Raw genomic sequence first — 16,640 nt, forward strand, 5'->3', positions numbered from 1 at the left:
GGTAATGAGATACTGTAAATGGTGCAAATGCCTGGGTACGTGTGTACAACAGGAAATGTCCAGAATGAAAACTACTGAGCAATCTATTTCTTCCAAAATAAATGAGTAAACATAACTACAATATTTCGAGTGTCCTGACGTCCATCATACCGTGAACAGAATCAACGTCTTTGACTTCTGTAATGATCATACGATCTGATGCAATTCTCTTGTATTCTCCACCGCGTTGCTGCGCTAGCAGGAATGCGCTAAACCACTGTCGAAGGCGAACGACCAATCGCATTGCACACTCACTCGACTCTGAATCAATCGGGGCCTGTTCTCCAGGCGACTCAGGCAAAGCGAAGTCATCGTCATCCTCGCTCTCTGTATCGTCTCCATAGTCAGGCAGCTCGAAGAGACGACGATCCCAGGGACAGACAAGTAAGAACGACCGCCGAGCGGGTCTTCCTCGTGAGAACTGAGGCAACTTGTTGTCCGTAATGATCTCCAGGTCGCAAAGGCCGTCTGCCTTTACTTCATATACGAAGTAGGACTCCATGTGTTCAATAGGTCTCCGTATGACTTTGACTTCTGTGACAGGGAATACAATGCAAGGCAGATGCAGCCTGCAGTTCGCGAAACGAGGCGCGTTCAGGTTGTCAAGCAGGGCGTAAAGTTTCAGAACGAAGTCCACATCAACGACATGTTGGAGCGAGGAGATCGACGTCTGAATATCATCTTCGGAAATGGATGACAGGATACATGGTGGAGCTTTGTATGAAGTAATGTCGGCCGGAAGACAGCTGTTAAATTCGGATGATTGCCCCACCCAGTCCAGGGCACTGATGTCACCCGATTGAGCTACGACCTCCTGCAAGAGCCTCCCAAGCGCCTTTTGCTTCTTCTCGCCATAAATGACAGGCAGGTTGACGCCGAACATACCAAACAATGAGTATGCAATATCTTCCTGCCACGTGGTGACACGCGCCGACACCCATTGGAGTTTCTCCCGCGCGTCTCTCATCCCAGGACGGAAGGCGACGAGGGCCTGTGGATCTATGCCCGTCGCATCTCCCATCTCTTGCATGATTGCAATGGAATCCTTGTGGTTGGGAGAGCGATCGTCGAGATACAGGGACCAATCCTTCTGATAAAATAGGACAATTTTGGGGGCGAGAAATTCTTGAACTGTCCATCCTCGCGTGTTCCAAGCGCTGCTTGCGAGTGCGCCAGGCTGCGACGAAGGTGGAACATCCGACAAATAGATGATGGTAAGTGCTGAGTGGCGATACCAGACAAACATGGAGTTGACCGATTGCTGGACCTCGACGTTGTTGGTCTGGTCGATGCAACAGGTATCGATCCATGCCCAACGATACCCAATATCACGAGCAGTTTTACAAAATGACTGCAACTTCAGGATGCCACTGACTGGATCCAAGTCGTGCACCACCTTGCCCTGGATGTCATGCAGCGACGGCTCCGTCCCTTCCCACCTATGGGATAGCATGACATAACGGAAGTACATCGCCACCACGTGTTTGATGCGCTTCATTTGAAGATCTGCATGCTTCATCGTGGATGACAAAAGTTCTTTGTACTCTGCGCTCATTTTGAAGGCATTGATTTGTGCCTCATGATTACATAAGCGCCCAGTGGAGGTGTTGATTAGACGATGCGGGACGTCGTCGAGTTGAGCCTTGATGGTCTCTTCAATAGCTCCTTCTGCTTCGTATGGATTAACATACTGTTGGTACAAGTCTATACAAAGAGTCAACAGTGGTTAAAGACGTGCTATTTTGGGGCGTACTTTTTGCATCCGTGTCGGGAGTATTTTCCAACTTAGAAAGCATGATTTTGAACGCCTCGATGGCTTCATCATATCGGTGTGCGTCATGAAGCACCGCATGCTTCAACTGATATCCAAAGTAAGATGAGGGGTTGATTTCGATTACCTGCGTATCACCAAAATGAGCGTCGAATACGAAACGGTAACTGTCAGCGCACCTTTTCAGCGTCGAGCAGTGCATCGTCCCATAGCATTTTTCCCAACTTCGCCTTACTCCGGTTGGCATAGATGCTATCGGTTGCCAAATCGAGGTCGATTGCCGCAGAGTAAAGCTCAATAGCCCTGTCGTAATTACTCGCAGCGAGGGCAGCATCTCCACTCGCAGCGAGATCAGTCACTCCGGTGGCAGTGTAGAGCACGCTGCAACCTTGCTTGAAAGCTAAGTAAAATGGGGTTGAGAATTATACCCAGTTGACGTCACGAAGACTTGCCAGTGGACCAATCAAGGCAGCGTGCTTTCGTCGCCTCATCAGCCATATCCATCATATATCGGTATGCTTGCATGGCTTCTGGAAGTCTGCCTGCCAGAAGGAGTGCATGGCACCGATTCTGGTGTGCAGTTCGCCACAAGGACTTGAGGTCCCACCCGAATAACTAGAAAAGCAGTCGGGCGTGAAAATTTTGATTTTCAGTTGCATTGCAATCAACCTACCACCACGAAGACATCATATTTAGAATGGATCGCCAACATAGACGCGAAACTAATAGTGTCGACAGCAGAAGCGAAGTGGACAGCAGCTTCGTTGTGACGTGCGTCTTCTAATGCAATCATTCCCACTTGCACGTGTAGATAAGTCTGAAATGCGAGGTTCGCAAAATCAGTATCGAAGCATGAATCTGGAGTTCACTGTGTCAGGAGCACTCACTTCCACGATGCTACAGGCAAGAGAATTTGGATTTGGACGAGTAGTAGCTAGCTCTTGGACGCGCAGAATTGCCTCGTCATGTCGATCTGCATTGAAAAGGGCGATAGCCTGACAGCCGTTGTGTGAGTAGCGAGTATATGAGACACAATTGACGTACCTTGATCAAGAGTAGAAGACGAGTTTTATTCAAGTCTGCGTCCACGTACATGAATGCGAGGTCAAATGCTTTCATCGCGTCTTCGAACTGTCGTTTGCCACAGTGGGCGATGCCCTTGCAGATACAACCTATCAAGGATGGCTGAATGCTGTTACTCTATATCACCATATAAGTTAGTCTGTTAAAAATATCACGACGAACAGGTGCATCTCACTTTGAGCGCATCATCAAGTGCGCAGTCCCAGTCTGAATTTCTCGCCTTGACAAACGACCGATTTGCATAAGAGTTGTAGTCACTGTCATCGGCGCCGATATCTTGGGTTAACAGCCTGTCAGCAGTGAGCAATTCCCCGCTTATGCATGCATCGCGGGCTTCCGTGTCGATGGTGAGGATCTGCATCACGCATGGTCAGGTTACGTAGTAGGAGTGAAGGCCAGAAACATGCCTCGCATTGAGCCTTGAATGAAGCTCGAGGATCAATATGCAAGGAGACGGAAAATGAACAGAATCTTACATTCGATGTCTCGTCCTCGAGAGAGTCCTCCAGAGGCGCTGCCCACTTTGAAATCACGCCATCCCCCCCCTCCACTCAGGATGTGTTTGCCATCTATGGAGAAGGTGACACAATACACGTAACTAGTGTGCTTCAATATGGCGATGGTTCGTCGATCCGAAAGCCGCCAAATGCGAACCTGGTGGTCATCGGATGCGGACGCAAGAAGGGTGCCAGTAGGGTTCAAGGCAATCATCCAGACAGCCCCAGTATGGCCCTTCCAGGGTTCGCCAACCGGCTTCCAGGTTGATGAATCCCAGATCCGTATGGTAGAATCACCGTGAGTACCAGCCGAGACAAGCTGTTTGCCATCGAGTATCCACGCGAGTGAGTAATTCCACGCAGTGTGAATGTGGCCCTGGAACCGTTTGATGCATTCCCTCTTGCCAGGATTCCATATTTGGATATTTGTCTTTGTCCCGATTGCAAGATATTCACCAGACGGTGAATAGCGAACGCAGTAGACTTGATCGCCACAATCGATTGTCGGATTTCCTTGCACCCGGCGCCATGTTTTTGTGTTCCAGAACAACACTGTGCCGTCAAATGAGCCACTCGCCAACGATTCGTTGTCTGGGGATAAATCGAGCGAGTAGATGTCTCTGGAGTGAACTGTGATGGGTTTGGCGAGAGATTCGCCGTCTCTGTTCCACGCGATGAGCTCTCCACCATCATCACCGCTTGCTATGAATTGCCCGTCTCTTGATACTGCAATTGTTCGGACCCAATGGCTATGCCCCTCCATTTTCTTCAACACAATGGCGTCTTCCAAGTCCCACAGACGAAGTGTCTTGTCTGCCGAGGCCGTCACCATACGGCGTCTATCAGGGAAGACTGCGGCTGCAAAGACACTATCTCTATGGCCTTCAAATGTTCGACTACTAGCCGTGGTGATTCGAATGGCGGGCTGTTCTACTTCAGTCATTCTACTTGAGGTGGATGGTGTTGAGCACTGCTGCACAACTTGCTGGAGAGCTTGTGGGTGTCTTGATTTAAGTTTCAGACATGCATGCACTGGGCCTTTTTGTGCTTCTTCACAGCTCAATTCTTGGGCTCAGTTCGCGGGCTCAGCTCAGCTGAGTTCACCTGTCAAACTTCAACATTTCCAAAAAATACGTAAGTCTGCCGAGAGCCCACGACCTGCAATGCGTGAATTCAAGCATGGTGCAACCAGCTATCAGAGAACCGGTGAGAAGAAGATGTTGTCATATATATATCGTAATATATAAGAAAGGATTTCTTCACATAGGAATAGAAAGCAATATAGTATAACCATGTAAATGCACCGCAATCAGGAATCAGGATAATCGCCAGCAAGAACTCACCCGTTCACTGATGCAGGCTGAGCTTCAAGCACATCTCGCAGGGTAAGCCCAACTCCTCATGACGTAAATGATTAAAGACGACGTAAATATCTCGGTGTAAAAGAATATAAACAGTACTATTAGTTACCACCAGTTCGTGCACACCACATCTCGTGCAGTCACACAAATGTAACGGAAAGTCACGGTATCGTCACACTGGCCAGTTTCAAAGTCCGTTCAGCGCTAGACATTCAGGTAGTGTTGCCGCCGAGGCGAATCGAATCGAATCGAGGTGGGAAATTCAGGTAAATCGACATGGATCGGACTAACGAGTTGAAACGATTTGCACCTCGTCCACCTCGCGATTTGGAAACGAGTTCGGAGTGATACGGACCAGTGTTCTGCCGGTCAGCGACCGCAGTGTTCGTTCACTGAACGCAAAAAGTGGGAAAGTCGATGACCGTTGGCAACGTTCACTCGATCATGAACGTGTCGGGTGCCATGAGTCCTTGTATATTCTTTATATAGATACAATTCAATTCATATTCATATCTAAATGGTATAGATAATGCATCGAGCGCGCGACTACTCACGTCTAGATGCATGTCTAGCTACATATGAGCATTGTCTCACATGTCCTCGCCTTCTTCGCTGCATCTGGTAGTGTTATCAATCAAGGTGAGTTTTGCACCTAAGCTATGATATATTAATGCAAACTCAACTGCGCAATAGTAATCAATGCTCGTAATAATCCATGCAGAATCCTCGTGCCCCCACCTATATGGCTTGTTGTGGCCCACGGTGCGAAACACAGCGCCTGCTCTTTTTTCTTGCTCTCGTCCATCACCATTCCACAACCGTCGTCCTATGGCCAGCGGCAAGAAGAAGACTCGGAGTACTAATCGTGGCTGGTGGTGGACGGAATTTACAGAACACCCCGGCTACGAGAGTTCAGAACCGATATCAATGGTGCAGCAGAAGGCTAAAGTAATCTGCACCAGACAACTCGAGCATTACGTCGCGGCAGAACGGGCTCGTGATGAACTTGAGGTACAGTTTGGATCGCGGGATCATGTACGAGATGAGCAGGCGATTAAGGGAGCAGGTAAGCTTAAATTGTACCATCTATTTATTTCTAACACTTTCTATTGTAGTGTGGGCTACTGGCCAGCATGATCCGCAACGGATTTGGCATGTCAGTCGTCCAAAAACACTCATGACACATATTCGGGACTGTGAGCTACATACTGAGAGCGTTTGGTCACGTGTGCGAGGTGACCTTGTTGCGCATGGCTCACCCAACAAATCTGCTCGCTTCAATCAAGTGATGCAACCCATGGCGGTACACGCCACGCTGTCCATGCCTCAGTTGCACGACAATTCTTCTCAGATTGCGGGACCGTCCTCAGCTTCGCATTCACCAGCTCTCGGTCTCTTTATTCCAGGTCTTTCGGCACCGTCTCCGATTGCTGGTGGCTCTTCGGGCTTGTTATCTTTACTGAGCCCACTGGCATTTGATTCTTGTGCACCCAGTCCCGCAATTTCTGATATCACGCTCCTTTCGCTTCCCTCGAAGCGCCAGTGCCTGACCAATTCAGGTACATATCGCTCTGTTTCGCAGCCTGTCACTGCTGGATCTGTCTTGTCGCCACTTGTCGGAGCTCACTGGTCAACCAGCCAAACTTGGACCGATGCTGATCAAGCAGATTGGGAAGCAGGGTTAGCACGGGTAACTGCGAGTGCAGGATTGCCACTGCGATGGGTTGAAAATCCAGAGTGGTTGAGACTTTGTGATAGGTTTATTCCTCGAGCGAAAGCACCGTCGGCGAAGGTTCTTATGAAACGTGTCATGCCTCAAGTTCTTCGTGGTATCAAAGCCACTGCGAAAGAAGAATGTCGTGGCGCAGTCGGAACACTGCAATGTGATGGCTGGACTGGCGAGAATAGCCATCATTTGCTTGGTTTCATGATGACCATAAAACAAAAGGTAAGCTGTGGATGTTTTTATGACCTTTAAACTAACTGCTTTGTCTTACAAGCTGCGTGCTGTCCGTGTTCATGATGCATCTGGTGACTCGCGCAATGCCGAAGAACTCCTGAAGCAAATTATTGAATCAATCAATCAAGTTGAGAGCGAGTGGGGAGTGATTATTATTGCATGTACTACTGATGCATCTGGAGAGTCTCGTAAGGCTCAGCGACCCCTTCGCACCAAATTTCCGCACTTGGTAACACCTGACTGCCTAGCTCATCAGGTAGGTCATTGATGCGAGAATAGTATGCGAGTTAGCTTCATCTATTTTACAGTTCAACCTTATTGTGGGGGATCTCTTCAAAGCCAAGGATGACTACGGGCAATATGGTGACCTCGCACAGGAGTTGATTACATGGCTTCGTAGCAAAACCCACATTCTCGCACTCCTTCGTGAATTGCAAATGTCAACCGTGGGAAAGACGTTGGCCATCATTCGTGCTGTTCTCACTCGATGGTTGTCGCATTATTTAGCATACCGGCGACTTTTAGATGTTCGACCATCACTAGAGCTATTGATAGCAAAGCATGAAGCAGAGATACGGTCTACAGGTGATGCTCGTTCACGAGCAAAGACCTCAGCCGCCATCGCAACAATCAAAAATCCAACATTCTGGCATGCGATGGCTCAGTGGGGATATTTCATTGGGACATGATGCGATTTTGACTGACGTTGCACTACCATTTAGATGGAAGAACCTTTTGGAGCCAATTGCCCTGATGACGAATGTTCACCAAGCTGCCCACTCGAAACCTGAGCATATTCCAATCTCATTTGGGTTTCTCTACTACCATTACTCAAGAGTTGGCGATGAATCTGACCTTGTGGCTCGAAACGCGGTCCTGGAGAGTGCCGAGCGTCGCTGGGCTCAAGTTGATCAAGAAGTTTTCATTGCCGCTGTTATCGTCAACCCACTCTACAAAGACAAACCATTCAAAAATATTCCTCTGACAACACGTGCTGGGCTAATGTCCCTCTTCAGTCGCCTCTGGACACGTTTTTACGGTGGAGTGCCACCACTCGAGCTTTTTACAGATCTCGATAACTATCTAAAAAGTTCGCCTGAATTCCAGCCACTTGACATATATACGCAAATATTAGTATCTCGTGCAAAGGACCAGGTAATCTATCCACTACAGCTGTGTTCCTCCATGTCTGACCTATTTCTGCCTACAGGGCACATCAGTTGATCCTCTCGATATTTGGGATGGATTTTCGCACAGCAGCTCTGAAATCAAGCCCCTCCAGAAAATTGCTCAGCGAATTCTCTCCATCTGTCCAAATTCTGCTTTGTGCGAGCGTCTTTTCAGCATCTTCGGTGCAATCCTCACAAAATGGCGAAATCGACTTTCTACCCAGAATCTTATGCTACTTGCAGAGTTGAAGATGTACCTCCACGAGGAACATGTTCGTGAAGGATCTGTCAAGAAGCGGCTCAAACAGTGCTACTGCCAGAATACCACGGAGGTCAACCCTGCGGAGGATGATACAAATCCCTTCGGCAGTCCCCAGCAGACAGGTAGCAAAGTTGATGAGCACAGAGGGCTACGGCAAATTGCCGCACACTTGATTCAAGCTGTCGAGGATGAGGAGTCATTCACGACCTCCAAGATTATGGAGGTAGTTGCTAATCCTTCAGACTTCCAGCAAATTCCTATCAAAGATCTCTTCAATTTCTCTCGTGCTCAAGATTGGCTAGGATCCTTCTACCAAACAGCCATTCGAGGCTTAGATGCTGAGATTGAGTTATACGAGCTGTTGGATTTGGATGCCGACGGTATTGACGACGCAGAATTTCCTCAGGCGGATGACATTTTGGATGAGTAAGATTTGGCGAGTTCTCGGTTAGGCAGGCCTTAGCCAATCAGATATGATTATATAATGTTTTCCCTTGGACTCCTGGTACCATAGCTATTCACGTTCACCCGTAGATACAGAGACGTTCACCGGTGAACGTTCACTGACTCTTGTGAACGTTCAGTGACCGGCCGAACACTGCTGTAAAGTATTGTTGTATACAACCGACCGAAGGAGAGTCTTGCTACTGTAAACACAATGTATTGTCATGGAGCCGACCGAAGGGGAGTCCTTGTTGATCGTAATTAGTATATTTGCTGGTCATGTACTAGTAACTGGCAAATAATCGTTGTTGTGGGCATGCAGAATCCCTAGCTTCTCATTGGCTGGACTACCGGTCTGTATCAGTGTTCGGCCGGTCACTGAACGTTCACAAGAGTCAGTGAACGTTCACCGGTGAACGTCTCTGTATCTACGGGTGAACGTGAATAGCTATGGTACCAGGAGTCCAAGGGAAAACATTATATAATCATATCTGATTGGCTAAGGCCTGCCTAACCGAGAACTCGCCAAATCTTACTCATCCAAAATGTCATCCGCCTGAGGAAATTCTGCGTCGTCAATACCGTCGGCATCCAAATCCAACAGCTCGTATAACTCAATCTCAGCATCTAAGCCTCGAATGGCTGTTTGGTAGAAGGATCCTAGCCAATCTTGAGCACGAGAGAAATTGAAGAGATCTTTGATAGGAATTTGCTGGAAGTCTGAAGGATTAGCAACTACCTCCATAATCTTGGAGGTCGTGAATGACTCCTCATCCTCGACAGCTTGAATCAAGTGTGCGGCAATTTGCCGTAGCCCTCTGTGCTCATCAACTTTGCTACCTGTCTGCTGGGGACTGCCGAAGGGATTTGTATCATCCTCCGCAGGGTTGACCTCCGTGGTATTCTGGCAGTAGCACTGTTTGAGCCGCTTCTTGACAGATCCTTCACGAACATGTTCCTCGTGGAGGTACATCTTCAACTCTGCAAGTAGCATAAGATTCTGGGTAGAAAGTCGATTTCGCCATTTTGTGAGGATTGCACCGAAGATGCTGAAAAGACGCTCGCACAAAGCAGAATTTGGACAGATGGAGAGAATTCGCTGAGCAATTTTCTGGAGGGGCTTGATTTCAGAGCTGCTGTGCGAAAATCCATCCCAAATATCGAGAGGATCAACTGATGTGCCCTGTAGGCAGAAATAGGTCAGACATGGAGGAACACAGCTGTAGTGGATAGATTACCTGGTCCTTTGCACGAGATACTAATATTTGCGTATATATGTCAAGTGGCTGGAATTCAGGCGAACTTTTTAGATAGTTATCGAGATCTGTAAAAAGCTCGAGTGGTGGCACTCCACCGTAAAAACGTGTCCAGAGGCGACTGAAGAGGGACATTAGCCCAGCACGTGTTGTCAGAGGAATATTTTTGAATGGTTTGTCTTTGTAGAGTGGGTTGACGATAACAGCGGCAATGAAAACTTCTTGATCAACTTGAGCCCAGCGACGCTCGGCACTCTCCAGGACCGCGTTTCGAGCCACAAGGTCAGATTCATCGCCAACTCTTGAGTAATGGTAGTAGAGAAACCCAAATGAGATTGGAATATGCTCAGGTTTCGAGTGGGCAGCTTGGTGAACATTCGTCATCAGGGCAATTGGCTCCAAAAGGTTCTTCCATCTAAATGGTAGTGCAACGTCAGTCAAAATCGCATCATGTCCCAATGAAATATCCCCACTGAGCCATCGCATGCCAGAATGTTGGATTTTTGATTGTTGCGATGGCGGCTGAGGTCTTTGCTCGTGAACGAGCATCACCTGTAGACCGTATCTCTGCTTCATGCTTTGCTATCAATAGCTCTAGTGATGGTCGAACATCTAAAAGTCGCCGGTATGCTAAATAATGCGACAACCATCGAGTGAGAACAGCACGAATGATGGCCAACGTCTTTCCCACGGTTGACATTTGCAATTCACGAAGGAGTGCGAGAATGTGGGTTTTGCTACGAAGCCATGTAATCAACTCCTGTGCGAGGTCACCATATTGCCCGTAGTCATCCTTGGCTTTGAAGAGATCCCCCACAATAAGGTTGAACTGTAAAATAGATGAAGCTAACTCGCATACTATTCTCGCATCAATGACCTACCTGATGAGCTAGGCAGTCAGGTGTTACCAAGTGCGGAAATTTGGTGCGAAGGGGTCGCTGAGCCTTACGAGACTCTCCAGATGCATCAGTAGTACATGCAATAATAATCACTCCCCACTCGCTCTCAACTTGATTGATTGATTCAATAATTTGCTTCAGGAGTTCTTCGGCATTGCGCGAGTCACCAGATGCATCATGAACACGGACAGCACGCAGCTTGTAAGACAAAGCAGTTAGTTTAAAGGTCATAAAAACATCCACAGCTTACCTTTTGTTTTATGGTCATCATGAAACCAAGCAAATGATGGCTATTCTCGCCAGTCCAGCCATCACATTGCAGTGTTCCGACTGCGCCACGACATTCTTCTTTCGCAGTGGCTTTGATACCACGAAGAACTTGAGGCATGACACGTTTCATAAGAACCTTCGCCGACGGTGCTTTCGCTCGAGGAATAAACCTATCACAAAGTCTCAACCACTCTGGATTTTCAACCCATCGCAGTGGCAATCCTGCACTCGCAGTTACCCGTGCTAACCCTGCTTCCCAATCTGCTTGATCAGCATCGGTCCAAGTTTGGCTGGTTGACCAGTGAGCTCCGACAAGTGGCGACAAGACAGATCCAGCAGTGACAGGCTGCGAAACAGAGCGATATGTACCTGAATTGGTCAGGCACTGGCGCTTCGAGGGAAGCGAAAGGAGCGTGATATCAGAAATTGCGGGACTGGGTGCACAAGAATCAAATGCCAGTGGGCTCAGTAAAGATAACAAGCCCGAAGAGCCACCAGCAATCGGAGACGGTGCCGAAAGACCTGGAATAAAGAGACCGAGAGCTGGTGAATGCGAAGCTGAGGACGGTCCCGCAATCTGAGAAGAATTGTCGTGCAACTGAGGCATGGACAGCGTGGCGTGTACCGCCATGGGTTGCATCACTTGATTGAAGCGAGCAGATTTGTTGGGTGAGCCATGCGCAACAAGGTCACCTCGCACACGTGACCAAACGCTCTCAGTATGTAGCTCACAGTCCCGAATATGTGTCATGAGTGTTTTTGGACGACTGACATGCCAAATCCGTTGCGGATCATGCTGGCCAGTAGCCCACACTACAATAGAAAGTGTTAGAAATAAATAGATGGTACAATTTAAGCTTACCTGCTCCCTTAATCGCCTGCTCATCTCGTACATGATCCCGCGATCCAAACTGTACCTCAAGTTCATCACGAGCCCGTTCTGCCGCGACGTAATGCTCGAGTTGTCTGGTGCAGATTACTTTAGCCTTCTGCTGCACCATTGATATCGGTTCTGAACTCTCGTAGCCGGGGTGTTCTGTAAATTCCGTCCACCACCAGCCACGATTAGTACTCCGAGTCTTCTTCTTGCCGCTGGCCATAGGACGACGGTTGTGGAATGGTGATGGACGAGAGCAAGAAAAAAGAGCAGGCGCTGTGTTTCGCACCGTGGGCCACAACAAGCCATATAGGTGGGGGCACGAGGATTCTGCATGGATTATTACGAGCATTGATTACTATTGCGCAGTTGAGTTTGCATTAATATATCATAGCTTAGGTGCAAAACTCACCTTGATTGATAACACTACCAGATGCAGCGAAGAAGGCGAGGACATGTGAGACAATGCTCATATGTAGCTAGACATGCATCTAGACGTGAGTAGTCGCGCGCTCGATGCATTATCTATACCATTTAGATATGAATATGAATTGAATTGTATCTATATAAAGAATATACAAGGACTCATGGCACCCGACACGTTCATGATCGAGTGAACGTTGCCAACGGTCATCGACTTTCCCACTTTTTGCGTTCAGTGAACGAACACTGCGGTCGCTGACCGGCAGAACACTGCTTTACAGTAGCAACTCAGGAAATACAATATTAGCAGTCTTGTCCTTCGTTCGCCTCTGCGAATAGACACATCGTGTCTCTTCACGTTCTTACCCTTGATAGTGCCGTGTACAACTGACCGTGAGCAAAGGGATCCGTTCGAAGGTCGAGCACGGTTCGTGCCAGTGTCAAGCCTTGACAACCATTAAATGTAGTTGCATACACGAGTCGCAAAGGAAACTGTCTTCGATTCACAGTCCACGACGAACAGTTTGGATGAAACGCAAAGTTAATGCGGAGAATGCAGTGGCGTTCGAAAGTATTGATGAGTTGGACTTCAATAAATCGACGATGCAGAGCAACTATCCGCATGCGCGCGTTTCTGACCAAGCCTTTTTCCACCGAGAGGTTTCGTTGAATGGCACAAATGCAGTTCTGTTAGAGATCCAGGCGATGAGGAGATACTCCGGGATGGGTCAATATTGCAAGGTAGTCAGGTATGTGTTCTGGTGCACTCAATGGCGCGTGATCGGCTTCTATGATGGGACCGATAGTTGTCCACGCATCCAATAGATAGATTCCGTCTTCCGCAGAAGCAGTGTTAGCGCCAAATGTACACGAATATCTGCGATTTCTGGAGTGGCGATGAATCCGTCATAGCGCCAGAAATTCTTTTTATCGATCTGATATCTGCTTCCGTTTTGGTGACCAACAATGCCGTGAAATGAAGCAGAGGTCGCCATAGTACTGAGCATTCGCGTTTTTTCTCAGCGAGCTTCGCATTACATGTACCCGAGTCAGTGCCAGCTTGAACAAGGTTTTTGAAGACTTACAGAGCTATGTCGAGTCCACTGCAGCTCATTGTAACAATATTCGCCTGGGGCCATTCACAGGGGATTACGATGTATGGATATGAAGTACACCAAATCGATTGTAAATCTCGAACCCAACGAGTTGCAACTCGATTCAGATCGGAGTTTCGAGTTGAAACGATTTTGGTCATTTTCGAACCGAATCGATTTCGCATCGAGTTTAACTCGCCTCGACGGCAACACTACATTAAGGAAGATATACTGTATATACGAAGTGTACTGCTATGTAGTAATCTAAAATATGTATTGCGGCTTACCAGAGTAATATAGACTGTCATCATTATTAAGATGCCCAGACGGCAATGGTTGTGATGACGTGGATGCAACAGGACTCGGAGCAGTTGGTGAAAATCCAGCACCAATGTGATGTTGCCCTGGCCAATGGTTTGAATATGGAATGGATCCTGGTATTTGCGAGAAAAATGGCATGTGCGGAGGGGGTACATTGGTGGCTGCTGGGGGGAGAGAAATACTTGCTGAAGGTGTCCGAGTTGAGCTTTCGGTTGAAGTTGAGGTAGACGCAGTGATGTGCCCACGGTTCCCACGTCGTTTCAAACCATAGCGCTGAAAATCGAGGATTATCTGCGAGGGCTTGACGAGTGCCAGGATCCTGCAAGTGAGCTGCGATCCGTGCAGAAAGATCAGTGGGGCCATCAGCCAAAACAAATGATGGAGGAATGGAATCGCCAGCTGCTGAAACACATTCAATTATTGTGACCAGCTCTAAATTATCACTGTGAATACGATAGCGTTCTCGATTGTTTTTCGAGAAGATAAATTTTGAATTGTCTCCCTTTCGGCCACCTCCCATCTGACACCCCTTCTCATCAACATTCCAGTTGTGTTCTGGTGGAATTCCTTCCAACTCATCGTCCAAGGCCTTGCGCATATCAAAATACTCCGTGATTGTTGCCTTGTTGAAATTTTGTGCGCGTTTTGGATCCAGGCCTCGGGGTTTCGCAACAAGGATATCCGCGTGACGGGAAAGGAAGCAGCGGACCCAATTCTTGCCTGGGTAAGCTTTCACCATCTCGAATATTTGAGCACGGAGTTTGCGGGGATGGAGAGGGGTGGCTGAATCTGAGTTATGGTGGCACCAGTCCACCAGCACCTTTTCTTGGGATTCATTGAGCAATGATTTCCGAGTGCCACGATTGCCTGAAGCACGATCTCGTACAGTCTGTGGGGGCACCTAAAGGAAAATTGAGTTAGCATCCGAATTACTGAGGGAGTGCTTACCTTGTGAGCTATAGCAGCACTTCGGAAACTGCTATAAACACCAGTCAAGGTATCGTGGATTGCAGCTTGAATGCGAGCCTCTTTGGTAAGATCTCTGGGACCTTCCCGCGTCCCACCAACTCGAGTGCGCGCCATACTACCCACCCATGTACGCGTTCAGATGTGTCGCGACGCGTTGCCACAAGCGTGTCTGAGTTCCAAACTCCGCTGCGGCAGTACCGGCAGGTGACATTGAGAGTGACACAAACCGTTGTCACCACCAAAAAATTAATTCTTTTGTTTCTTGTTGGATCGCATCCGTTAAAGCTCGTAGGGTGTTTTTATGATTTATGATTGCATATGCATGTATTAGTTTGAATATTTGTAGTAGAAAAGCGTTGTTTTAAACGATGCACGAGATGTGGGGATGCACGAACTAGTGGTAACTAATAGTAGTGTGAATGTTAAGTATCAAAGAAGCGGTAAAGGAACCCATTTGCTGCAACCTTCACATCAGGATCAACTTCAGTAGAGGGAGCTGATAGCACAGCACGAGCAATCTCAATCTTTGACATGCGCTCTGCTCAATTGACCTCCCGAGCAAACCATTCTTGCTGAGCTTCAAAACGTTGTTGGTCCAACTCACCCTTCTGCTTCAGAAACTCGTCTATTGTTGCCATTGACACAGCTGTCTGTGACCTGGATTTTGCCGCAGGCTTGAACTTCGGCTCCGATACCATATGAGAGGCCTTTCCTTGTGACGGCATCAATGGACCCACACACTCGTTCTCAAAACCACTGCCATCAGAAACTGGGGCAGCTGAGTGACGTGCAACTGCACGATCAACCTTCGGACTCTTCCCATACCTAAGAACATAGTCAATAGAATGAAAAAAGTCATTGATAAGGATCTGACCAGACAGAAAAGTTCGAACCATCCTCGGGTATACCATTGATTGATCGCTTAGGTACAAAGTCCCCCAACATCGTGGCCAGCAGCCTTGGCATTCGTCATTCAATTTTCGAGTAGACATCAATTGCAGACCGTGGCCGCTTACTCCGCTGCTTCACACATGCTGCTCGCTATCGATATGGGATGGTGGCACGAACGAAGCGTTGGGAGCACGAAAGGCACTGGGAGTACTACTTGGAGTTGGCGAGTTGGACGGCTGCGAACGTTCAAGCTAATAATATTAAAGTGTAAATTAGTCTGATCATCACAAACAAGCTACACTTGCAGCAAGGAGAGTCTGTGCATACTCGTCAGATTCCCGAATCCCAAGCCGGATGATCAGAAAGCAGCTATTACGGGTATAAGCTGAATATATATTTCAGCTCACGTTCCTGCTATTCAAACAAAACTTACCTGGGCCGCTTGCGACAGCTTCTCCTGCACCGAATGATTTCGATAATCAACAGAACGGAGTGCGCATTAGTTGTGAGTGTTGAAACATTGACGGATGAGTTTGCCGAACATTAAGCGATGTCATTTTTTGACAGGTGAACTCAGCTGGGCCGAGCCCGCGAACTGAGCCAAAGAATTGAGCAACCCTAAATCTGTACGTAATCTGTAACCAATCCAGGGCCGCTGAGCTTCGCTCTCCTGACCGCTCCACCTGAGTCCACCATGTCCGTCCCTCCATTCGATTTTACCGCCCACTCTATCATGGACGTACGGTTAGAGAGTCGACACCACTCCTGCAGGGTAGAAAGTTTACAACACAGCAGAAACAAACAAGGTGTACGTCCTTGACCTGTTGTCCAGCCGCAATCGTGACCGTGATCGACAGCGATATCTACAAGCTCTTGATTTCAGGCATCGCAGCACGCCCCATCGCATTCGTGTCCACGATCAGTGAGGAGGGCATAGAGAAACTGAAATCATTCAGGTAAGACGCACCTCCGTCACCTAACGCGTCGTGGAAGCATCGACCTGAGACCACGAGAGCGTTTGAAGGCTACTTAGGGTATATCAACTATATTGATA

General features: G+C 48.0%; 5 protein-coding genes across 5 annotated transcripts; 2 read left to right on the top strand and 3 right to left on the bottom strand.

The window, feature by feature from the left end:
- Positions 1-6,396: 6,396 nt before the first annotated feature.
- On the top strand, positions 6,397-6,895 carry DFJ58DRAFT_619179 (uncharacterized protein; the record flags this gene model as incomplete). The annotated part of the gene is made up of 2 exons (XM_041381014.1): positions 6,397-6,699; positions 6,752-6,895. Coding segments are annotated over 2 exons (447 nt in total), but the record flags the coding sequence as incomplete, so codon positions are not given.
- A 130-nt stretch (positions 6,896-7,025) lies between these two features.
- On the top strand, positions 7,026-7,935 carry DFJ58DRAFT_660132 (uncharacterized protein; the record flags this gene model as incomplete). The annotated part of the gene is made up of 2 exons (XM_041382131.1): positions 7,026-7,375; positions 7,434-7,935. Coding segments are annotated over 2 exons (852 nt in total), but the record flags the coding sequence as incomplete, so codon positions are not given.
- A 1,820-nt stretch (positions 7,936-9,755) lies between these two features.
- On the bottom strand, positions 9,756-10,665 carry DFJ58DRAFT_660105 (uncharacterized protein; the record flags this gene model as incomplete). The annotated part of the gene is made up of 2 exons (XM_041382127.1): positions 9,756-10,257; positions 10,316-10,665. Coding segments are annotated over 2 exons (852 nt in total), but the record flags the coding sequence as incomplete, so codon positions are not given.
- Positions 10,666-10,795: 130 nt separating this feature from the next.
- DFJ58DRAFT_618190 (uncharacterized protein) lies at positions 10,796-11,294 on the bottom strand (the record flags this gene model as incomplete). Its single annotated transcript, XM_041380994.1, has 2 exons — positions 10,796-10,939; positions 10,992-11,294. Coding segments are annotated over 2 exons (447 nt in total), but the record flags the coding sequence as incomplete, so codon positions are not given.
- A 3,746-nt stretch (positions 11,295-15,040) lies between these two features.
- Positions 15,041-16,217, bottom strand: DFJ58DRAFT_786851 (uncharacterized protein). Its single transcript, XM_041390094.1, has 5 exons — positions 16,020-16,217; positions 15,892-15,971; positions 15,712-15,837; positions 15,570-15,653; positions 15,041-15,520 (listed from the first exon to the last, which is right to left on the bottom strand). The coding sequence occupies exons 2-5, from the start codon at positions 15,909-15,911 to the stop codon at positions 15,238-15,240; spliced, it is 513 nt and encodes a 170-aa protein (XP_041244129.1). The 5' UTR covers positions 15,912-15,971; positions 16,020-16,217; the 3' UTR covers positions 15,041-15,237.
- Positions 16,218-16,640: the final 423 nt, after the last annotated feature.

Source organism: Suillus subalutaceus (genome assembly GCF_016647625.1).
Source record: "Suillus subalutaceus strain FC151 chromosome Unknown DFJ58scaffold_50, whole genome shotgun sequence".
Lineage (NCBI taxonomy): Eukaryota > Fungi > Basidiomycota > Agaricomycetes > Boletales > Suillaceae > Suillus > Suillus subalutaceus.

Excerpts from the sequence above, each read along its gene's own strand:
- DFJ58DRAFT_786851 (XM_041390094.1), bottom strand. The coding sequence starts at position 15,911 with ATGCACAGACTCTCCTTGCT. Across the intron at positions 15,838-15,891 it reads ATGCACAGACTCTCCTTGCT|CTTGAACGTTCGCAGCCGTC; the intron begins GCAAGTGTAGCT and ends TAATATTATTAG. Across the intron at positions 15,654-15,711 it reads AGCATGTGTGAAGCAGCGGA|GCTGCTGGCCACGATGTTGG; the intron begins GTAAGCGGCCAC and ends ACGAATGCCAAG.